Source organism: Rhododendron vialii, chromosome 13a, assembly GCF_030253575.1.
Source record: "Rhododendron vialii isolate Sample 1 chromosome 13a, ASM3025357v1".
In the NCBI taxonomy this organism is placed as follows: domain Eukaryota; kingdom Viridiplantae; phylum Streptophyta; class Magnoliopsida; order Ericales; family Ericaceae; genus Rhododendron; species Rhododendron vialii.
In genome coordinates this window covers 19,949,021-19,959,242 of record NC_080569.1, presented here as the reverse complement: position 1 = coordinate 19,959,242, position 10,222 = coordinate 19,949,021, and the positions used below count along the sequence as shown (strand labels likewise).

The following is a 10,222-nucleotide window of genomic DNA, read 5'->3' as shown; positions in this document are numbered from 1 at the left end:
TTACCAACCAAAAAAGTAATAGTGTCAATCTGAATTTAACACGATTTAAAACATGTCACAAATTAAAACAGCTCGGGTTAGTCTAGGAGATATACCACACTTTCAACTCAACAAATACTATGGCACGAGATTTGAAATTGCTTGACTCAAACAATGTTTTCACTAACTAAAAAATTGTGGACTACAACTTTTTTGTTTTGTCTTTATTTAATTCTTTTTCGCGTTTGTTTGTTTTGCTCCGAACTTTTATGTATTACTATTAGTTCGTCTTGATGAAAGGAGTCCGAAAAGTTAAATTTTATGATTTTTACACAAATATTTTTAGAAATATTCAAGAAAAAGTCAAAAATTGAAGATTTTTTCTTGATGTTTCTAAAAAAAGAGAGAGAGAGAGAGGGTAAAAGTCAATTTTTTTTACTTTTCCGATTTCTCTCTTCAAAACGAACTAATAATACATAAAAATTTGGCACAAAACTAACAAATACAAAAAAAAATTAAATAAAAACAACAAAAAAGTTGTACTCCTAGTCCACAACTTTTTGATTAGTGGAAACACACCCTCGATGTTCATCCTAGCTAATATCACAACTTTAAAAAATAACTCCGAATATAGCTGGGTCCAGAGCCACGTGTATCGAACAATTCTGAACACAATTGTATCCATGAACTGAGCTGTCCATTTATTTATAACAGTCATGTTACTTGCACATACACTTTTACACATATCTTGCACATACACTGTTATGGAGCCCACCTCGGGTCCCACCAATATGATCCGAATCGCTCATTATTTTTAAAATAATGTTTTAAGAGTTCCTGTAAAAAATCAACCCGATAGGATATCGGTAAGGGCTTTTTCAGAAACCATAGGGTGAAACAGTCTGATTCGCACTGCGATTTCTGAAAAAGCCCTTACCGATATCCTATCGAGTTGATTTTTTACAGAAACTCTTAAAACATTATTTTAAAAATAATGAACGGTTCGAATCATATTAGTGGGACCCGAGACGGGTCCCATAAAAGTGCATATGCAAGATATGTGTACAAATATATGTGTCCTTAGCATTTTTGTATTTATAAACACTCTCATAGATCAAATTCATGTACCACATCATCAAGCGCGGGTCAAAAAAAAAAAAAAAAAAAATGTACCGTATCAACTATCAAGCGTCTAAAATGTATTGGTCTAGCATTGTTCAAATATTTTTTTTCTTAATTTTGTTTCGAGGTAAACGTATTCACAGCATACGAGCAAAACAAGGGTGAGAAATTGGAAGAGGCGGACTGCTTTTATTGGGAAGTGATCAAAAGTCGTTTTGACCATCGATCGATCGAGAGAGAGAGAGAGAGCTGAAGAGACCTTTCCCAAAATGTATCATCACAAAGTAGCAGTAGTAGAAGAAGAACAGGAAGAGTACAAATCATTTTCATCATCAACAGCATCCACTGCTAATGATGATGAAGATGACGACGATGGTGATGAAGATGAAGATGACGAGGAATCGGAGGAATCGGCCATCTATGGAAGAATTGGAAGTAGAGAGAGATGGATGGAGCACTACTCGTCCTCCCACAGAATACTGCTGGTGGGAGAAGGGGATTTCTCCTTTTCTCTCTCACTCGCCAAAGCTTTTTCCTCTGCCCGCAACATGGTCTCCACTTCTATCGACTCTCAGCGTCAGTACTAATTAATAATACGTACTCGATCATCTTCAATTTATGATACACTAATAATACGTCTTCTTTAGTCTTTACTGATCATTACTGACACATGTAATTTAATTCAATTCAATTCAATGGTTGGTTTGGTTTTGGTTGCAGAGGATCTGCTAAAGAAATACAGTAATGGGTTAGCGAACGTGAGGGATTTAGAAGAGATGGGTTGTGTGGTTTTGTACGGAGTTGATGCTACAAAGATGAGCCAACACTTTTTCCTCTCTACTCATAGGTTTGATCGTATAGTTTACAACTTCCCCCATGTCGGCTTTCTCTTCCCCGAGGCCAATGGCTGCCAGATCAAGTACGTACATATTTACTTACTTACTTACTTTAGTGTGTGCATGCGCGCCGCCGCGCTTGTTATTTCTCTCTCCATCTTTCCTTGAGTACTCCATTTTATGTTTGATTGACTTTCTTGATTATTATATTTATATATTTTAGTGATTATTGATTATTCCTTTCCATGGTAATAAATCCATTTACCATATATACTCTTTCTCAAAATGCAGATGTGGAAAAGAAATACCCCATTTGTAGGATACTTATATTAACATCGTATGATGATTCCTCAAGAAAGACTTAATACTAAAGAAACCCTGCAAGTGATGGAAAATTATCTTATGTACTTAGCCTAAAACTGCAGATGTGGAAAGGAGATATTCCATTTGTAGCAGACCTGATATTAGAGTGTTGTTTGAATGAGAACTCCACAAGGACTTAATAAAACCCTTCAACAAGACTTTGACTTCTTGTTATTTTGTACTATCTGAAAGTGAAAGATGATTATCTTATGTACTTAAATTAAAGATTGTCTGGATTAGACTTACTTACACATTGGTCGCCTAAGCCTTTCAAATGTGGTTAATATAATCTAGAGGATAATCCACCTATTGCCAAAGATATTGGATGGCCTCACTTCACGTGGTCAAGTCTCGGACCTGAGTCAGTTCCCTAACAATCTCAATGTGCTACCGGGTTGCATGTGAGGGGGATTATTACATATATCCCCACGTTGCTCACCTAAGCTTGATATACTTGACATATTTCCAATTGATTTTAGGTTGTATTCCTCCAAGAAAATTACAGTTTTATTGGAACTAACAAGAGTACAGTTTTTCCCAACTTACATTGCTATTCATTGCCCATGTCGAACAATGGCTCAAGCACAGGTATTCTGAAAGGAATAATGGGGTTGTCAAGCAGCAACGTATTGGTATTCCGAAATTCTAAAAAACCCAGGAGCAAGTGGTGGGTTGGGTTTTAGCTGAAAAAGGGAATTCCACTGGGTTTATATATGTCTTAAATCCCAATGCTCACCGAAGCTTCCTTCCCATCAGAAACTTCTTGGTTTCAAGGTGCCCATGATACCAGCTCAAACGAAACAAGATCTTCTTCCCTTCCTTTTAAATATCTACTCATAAAACCTAACAGTTCAAAGCGTTAGCTCAGGTGATTTGGCTGCATGCTTGTATCCTCTTTAGGATGCTTGAAAGAAAAATCTAAAAATAGCATTGAATCTTGAGCCCTGCTATGGGTACAACACTTTTGTGTACAACACTTGTACACCACCTTGTGTGGGGCCATTTCGAGGTCCTACACACATGATCTGATCAAAAAAAAATTTGAAGGGTCCCCCGTAAAAAATCAGTTCAGCCGGATATCCATAAGTGTTTGATCCATACGTTCTTTTTTTGGTCTCTAATCGTACAGACCAAAAATTAACGTATGGATCAAGTACTTAACAATATCCGACGGAACTGATTTTTTACAGGACCCTTCAAAAAATATTATAAACAAATTGAAAGGCTCGAAATATTTGTGTGGGACCTCAAAATGTGTCCCATACAAGGTGGTGTACAAGTGTTGTTTATAATGATGGTGGTTCCTCCACTAGTCTAGTCTGGGCTTGCTAACTTCCAACAATCTCCTCGCAATCTTCATCTTGAATGGGGGGTTGGAATTTGCAGCATGAAGTTCAAATTTGATATTATAGTGTTTATATTCACGTTGCAATGTAATGGTTTTCTGTATCCTGTATTAGTGTTTTCCATTCATGACTTTGGCAAAAGGAACATCTCGATGAAAACCTAGGGCTCAATATAAGCTTGATTGGGACTGATTGATGTAGGTTGAATAAACAATTGATTAAAGGGTTTCTGAGGAACGCTAAACTGCTGTTAAGGAAGGAGGAAGGAGAGATTCATGTAAGTCATAAGGATGGTGAACCTTACAACAAGTGGGACCTGGTGAAGAAAGCAGAGAAAATAGGCCTGGCTTTACATGAGAGTGTTCCCTTCTGCAAGGAAAAGTATCCTGGTTATGGCAACAAGAGAGCCCATGGTAGCTTCTCGGATTCTTCCTTCCGCTTAGGGGACTGCACTACTTTCAAGTTTAAGCTTGCTCACTCTTGCTAGTTTGCTTGGAATTGGAAGTAGTAATTCCTCTGTACTATCAGATTAATTAGTTTGTGCAAGAAGTTTGAATTCTTGACAATGGTGATCTTTTTCTCAGCTTTTGTTCATATTGCTTCTGTTAATGTAACGTTTCCTTTCTGTGCTGCTTGAGGCAAAGCTTATGTGTCTTCATGTGATTTTTTGGGTTGAAAACAGGGTTGCCTACATTTTCAAACAGTGTTCGACATAAAAATTGCTAGTGTAACTCAAAAGTTCAAAGCATATCATCTTTGGAACGGAGTTATCGTCAACAGCAGTTACGTGCTCCTTTATTCAGCTTTCTTTTAACCTAAGAAGCACGGACACATCTACCAACCTCATGTATCTGTGTCTGTCACATGCATGACACGACACTGGTTTTTAGAATAACAAATTATATGATGATAACGTGTCCGCGTTCGTGGTTTTTAGAGAAATGAGGTATCCGTTTCATGTCATGTCTTGTGTCTGTATCCATTCTTCTCTGGACTTCTAACTATGGATATCTTTTTGCTCGCTCCCTGTTCCTTCCCCCCTCCCTACCCATTTCTTGTTATACTCTGCTCTACCCTTTTTTCTTCAAATATTTGGACAAGTGTTTTCAGAAGAACATTTCAAGCCATTGACCAACGAAAAATACAGAGGACGTGTATTTGTAGTTGCTGTTGTTGTATCATATTATTAGTGTTTACTGTTAAAGTAGTACGTGAGACTAGTCCAAGCCAGAAGACTAATTGGTTTGTACTAAACTAGTCAAGACTCTGGGCATGAATAGTCTATGTAATAAATGTGTGCAGTAGGCTTTAGTAGTGTAACGAATATAATTGGTTTACCACCAATTATATGTCTATACTGTTTGTGTAAGTAATCAGTGATGTAAGCGTCCCCTCCTTACGCCTAAAAAAGGAGGGCTTCCCCCATTGTAACGAACCAAGTTAATGAAAGCCAGTGTCTTCCTAATATATCCTGTATCTTGTATATATGAGGAAGACACTGACTTTCATTAACTTGGTTCTTTACAATGGGGGAAGCCCTCCTTTTATAGGCGTAAGGAGGGGACACTTACATCACTGATTACCTACACAAACAGTATAGACATATAATTGGCCCTCCTTTTATAGGCGTAAGGGGGGGACACTTACATCACTGATTACCTACACAAACAGTATAGACATATAATTGGTTTACCACCAATTATATTCGTTACACTACTAAAGCCTACTGCACACATTTATTACATAGACTATTCATGCCCATAGTCTTGACTAGTTTAGTACAAACCAATTAGTCTTCTGGCTTGGACTAGTCTTAGCTTGAGGAACTGATGGAGTGTCGAGATCAAGTAAACTAATTTCCACTTACTAATTTACTAACGATTATTTCATACCTGAAAAGACAGTCTTACCAACGGGGTATATATTAGATGCAGAGTGCAAACTCTTCCTCTTCAGTCCTCTACCTCCTGTCCAGTGCACATTAGTTTACCAACAATACATGCGGATATAAAATCCATCCCTACCAACTGCTCTTCTCATGATTGTAAAGCAGAAGCGCCTGGTTTTGAGATTAGGCTCTTCATTTGGTATTAGTCCCTGATTTCGTATTGTTGAGAGCTTCATAATCAATTTGGTTCCTATGAACTGGTTGAAGAAGTCCCTAAAACTTGAGAAATCAATCCATGGGAAACAAGCCATCCACAGTGTTCCCATGTGTGCAACCATCACTACCTTGCTCCCAATATGATTTGACTTTCGTCTTCTTCCCGTTCTGACTACCAACAACCACTGCTGAACCACAGTTTTAGATTCTTACTTTTGCATAAAAATGGAAGCTAGGTTCTGCATTTTCCTTTTAGAGTAGAAATGGATGCACTGTATATTATATGCATATAATTATTTACAATCATATTTATGTAATCATATAGGTTGATCCAAACTACATATATGAAAATTTTGTTGATAATATTTTTTGTAATTTGTGTTGGCTTAATTGATGTTGTCTTTCATTTGTTCTAAATGTTGTTGTAATGTCCGCCCAACCTACGCTTAAATCGTGCGTCCGTCCCTGAAGACAACCACCACGAGAATTCCGATTCACAAGAATCGATATTGAAGGGGAATATACTTGATTTTTCGTCTGTTTTACTCTAAGTGATTAGTGAATAAGCATCTTTTCTATTGTATTACAAAGTGCATGGAGCAACTGAAACGTGAAACTGAAGTTAATAGGAGGAAGAATGAAGCCCTGGAGTAGAAGAACACAGCTCTGGAGAAAGAAAGAACTTCGCAAGGTAAGGACAGCTATTTCCAAACTAGAATCCAACGTTCCTTCTGTGGTGGAAAAGAATGTATGTGCTCTGGAAGAAGAAATTCTTGAACTTATATCTGCCATCTCCAAACTCGAATCCAGGTCTCGTTCAGCCACACCAGTGCGCGTAGTCGTCCCTCCCTTTGAACTTTGAGCTATCTGGAATGGTTTTCATGATGCGTAAATCAAACACTCACATCTTTTTCCTAATTGAATTTAGGTCCCCAGGCAAGTTGGATCAGATGATGCCTTCATGAAAGAAGTCGATGGACTGACCAATCAGGAGTGGCGGATCGAGAGATTGGTAGAAACCTAGGACGAACCCTGTGCCTGTGTACTCTTTGATGATTTCTTTTCCAGGAGAGGAAGGGAATTGTTGAACGAAACAGAATTGGTTACAAAAAGTCGTTGCTTTTTTTCTGCTGAGTACAAAAAAGAAAAAGAAGCTTCTTGCTGCAGATTTTGAATTGCTTCTCTTTTTGTGTTTTTGCTTTTTCCTGTTGTGGGGGGGGGTGTGGTGCGCGGGTTTCATCTGGTCTACTTTGGATCTTTGGTACAAATCTCGACGGAGCTAGACTTTCCCTAATGATTTCGGAGACAAACTAGTAAGTGCCTAACTGGCCGCGCTCTGTCAGAAGGCACTCTGATGCTTAAGTAAGTCTTAGCTGAGGGAGAGAAAAGTAAAGAACTCTATGTGTGAAGTGTGAACAATAACGTTTAACTTTATATGGGGAAACATGACTTTGACTCGAGCTTGTGCCTTCCATGACATCACAAATAACTGTCTCTCAATTTGACGTCATAGATGACGATTGTCGAGTGCCACAAAGGCAACCGCCATGTGGCCAATTTGTACCACTTGGCGCTGACATGTCTCCACTTAGAGCATCTCCATCAGCGTCGTTTCTACTCCCTTTTTGCCTCTTAGGTGAGCCAAACCCTAGAAACAGCCACCCAACAAACTCCTCTCCCTCCTCACAACTTCCCCCTATGCTACAGTGACACGTTTGGGCTGGCGTGCTACTGCAACCTTGCCCCCCCCTCTCTCTCTCTCTCTCTCTCCACAGAACCAGATCTGAGCAGTGGCGACGGCACCGTCGTTAGCTTCGACAGAGATAAGAAGGTGACATTGGGGGCAAACCACCGTTGCCGTCTTCTGTTCTTCTAATTTTGGTTCTTTGGCGGCGACGACGAGGACGATAATGAGTTTGATTTGATCTGAAATACAGATTTTGCAAAGGGTCGTCAGTGAAGTGTTTGATTTGTCCATCGTCTGTTGTCGCTTGCAGATCTGGTGGCAGAGAGAGAGAGAGAGAGATGGGTATGGCTAGTGGTGGTTGCTATGGAGGTGCCGGAGATGGGGGATGATGGTGATGGTGAAGTGTGTGTTTTTTTTTTTAATCAAAAGGAGTTTTGGGATTTGAATAGGCATTTACCTTGGCTGTTGGGTAGTGAAGTTATTTGGTGGCTAGACAAAATAAAAATTTGCACTTTTTTAAGGCAATTTGCCTAAGATCTCATTGAGGCTGTTGGAGAGGGTCTTAAAGAATTGATTCTGGCTAGCTAGCTAGACACATAGATACAAAAAGGATAACCATTACAATCAAATTGTGTAATATAGTACTACAAATAAAGCATGATGCTTACTTACATCCATTTATTGGCCAAACAACTAGGGAAGACCGGAGAGCTAGAAATGCAATTGCTAGAAAATTGGATAAGAAATATCGTGCCTGAGTTTGGCCTGCTTGACTCCCCTCATGCCATTTAGGAAGGTTGCCAACACTCTTTGGCAAGCCCCTTAGATGGCATTCAGGGAGCCAGGCAGACAGACTGATCAATCTCTCCCTCCCTCCTCACAAATTTGATGATCATTCTGTCGGCTTCACAACCTGCAAAAGTTGACGTGAGCAAGCACCATTTCCTATTGCAGGAAGAAAATTTGAGATTCTTAGGGGCTAAAGCCCAATTTGTGATACTACAGGAATACAACACGGCTTGGATGGTAGATGAGTTGAGAAAAAAGAAGAAGAAGAACTAAGGCACCCAACCTAATTCTCCTCTTGGTATTGCATATATAACTCCTCTGTAACTCTCTCTCTCTCTCTCTCTCTCTCTCTCTCTCTCTCTCTCTCTCTCCGTGTGTGTGTGTGTGTGTGTGTGTGTGTGTGTGTGTGTGAAAAGTGTGGAAGGCAATGACAGAAGAAGATACAAGGAGAGGAGAAAAGACAAATCATGAGAAGGCGGCAAAGAAGGCTTTTTCTAACAATAGTTCCAAAAGATAGGACCACTTTACATGGGCTTTGCAGCTTGGCAAATTTTGGACTTTCTCCCACTGTGTAAGAAAAGGGTGACCACTTTATACCCTTTTATTTTGTGTACTCGATTATTCTCCAAATCTGATCATGATTTAATCATGCTTGATTTGGAATAAGGGAGATTATTGTATTGAATTCTCGAATTAACAAAATCTGTAACTTCTAGCTCATATGGCTTGACAATTTTGAATGAAATCTTGACACGTACAGAGCCGAAAATAAGCTAGAGCCATTCAATACGAATTATGGAATTTGGATCTTCGCGATCTAATCAATCCCATTCTGGCATGTCAAGATCTGCTCAACAGAATAATACGGATTTTTGTATTTAGAGTGCAACATATCAGAGCAAAAGATTGATGGCTATTCACTTGTATGGTGTTCTATGTGGATGGATTACTTAACAGAAAAACCCGGCAAAGCTCCACATGAACATATGCATCAGCAAATTTATTAGTCATGCACCTTCGTTTGACGGTGATATCAAAATCTTCGATAGAAAGAGAAAAATATGTAACCATATATGCTTACAAATATATATAGTGTGAAAATGCATCATTTACCAAAAAAAAAACTATATATATAGTGTAACCGTACAGATATGGTTGGCTACATTCACAATAAAAATAAAAATTTCTTGTACGATTACCAAAAAAGTGAAAGGCAGGTAACCATATTTAGATAAGTTTGTACCAAAAATTTAACTTTCTAGCACTTTTTCCACTATCTTTCTGAAACCGGGGACCTTGTTGTCCTGTGTTGGCCCATCCGGGCCATCCATACTCGATAATGGAGGGCTCAGATGGGACCAACACCCATGTTGGATAGCAGGGTCCCCCATTTCTTTTTTTCTTTTTCTTTTTTTACCTCTAATCAATCAAATGCTAAAAAGTATCAATTTTTATATATGTCTTTCTAGTACCGTCACTCTAATCAATCAAACAGATCCTTGGGACGGGGATTAATTAGGAAAAATGTGAAATGAAATTCCATTTGTGGGGAGAAGGGCAAATGTGTGAGAAAATATATATGGAACCGCAGCGGCAATTAGGGGATTTCATGAATCAAATATGGAGCTCAATCGATCAATCACTCTAGCAGCTAGTAATTAATATATCATCCATGATATATGCATGCCTGGATCGATATAGCTAGCATTTGGCCGTGATTGTTTGTTTCATCCCTTCCCTTGGGGTACCCTGGGCTGGCTGGATCGATATATATATATATATATATATATATATATATATATATATATATATATATATATATATATATATATATATATATATATATATATATATATATATATATATTTGTTGGATTTTAATTTAATATATATCCCCTCCCCTCAAGGGATAACCGGATAAGATATGGCCACCGGCTGGCTATACCCAGCCAAAATTATATCAGCCTCTCGATATCCAACCATTAATTACAGAAATT

The 10,222-nt window shown here is 38.5% G+C and overlaps 1 protein-coding gene across 2 annotated transcripts; it reads left to right on the top strand.

Annotated features, from left to right (window-relative positions):
- Positions 1-1,112: 1,112 nt before the first annotated feature.
- LOC131313354 (uncharacterized protein At4g26485-like) lies at positions 1,113-4,289 on the top strand. Of its 2 annotated transcripts, XM_058341623.1 has the most exons (4): positions 1,161-1,468; positions 1,505-1,677; positions 1,822-2,020; positions 3,848-4,289. In XM_058341623.1, the coding sequence occupies exons 1-4, from the start codon at positions 1,371-1,373 to the stop codon at positions 4,131-4,133; spliced, it is 756 nt and encodes a 251-aa protein (XP_058197606.1). In that variant the 5' UTR covers positions 1,161-1,370; the 3' UTR covers positions 4,134-4,289. The 2 variants fall into 2 exon arrangements, with proteins under 2 accessions (XP_058197605.1, XP_058197606.1); XM_058341622.1 differs by having other exon boundaries at positions 1,113-1,677.
- The last annotated feature ends 5,933 nt before the right edge of the window (positions 4,290-10,222 follow it).

What these genes read in the sequence shown, in the direction of transcription:
- LOC131313354 (XM_058341622.1), top strand. Translation starts at nt 1,371, where the DNA reads ATGTATCATCACAAAGTAGCAGTAGTAGAAGAAGAACAGGAAGAGTAC. An exon ending in CACTTCTATCGACTCTCAGC is followed by an intron (nt 1,678 to 1,821) that starts GTCAGTACTAAT and finishes TTTTGGTTGCAG; the next exon opens with AGGATCTGCTAAAGAAATAC. An exon ending in GCCAATGGCTGCCAGATCAA is followed by an intron (nt 2,021 to 3,847) that starts GTACGTACATAT and finishes TGATTGATGTAG; the next exon opens with GTTGAATAAACAATTGATTA.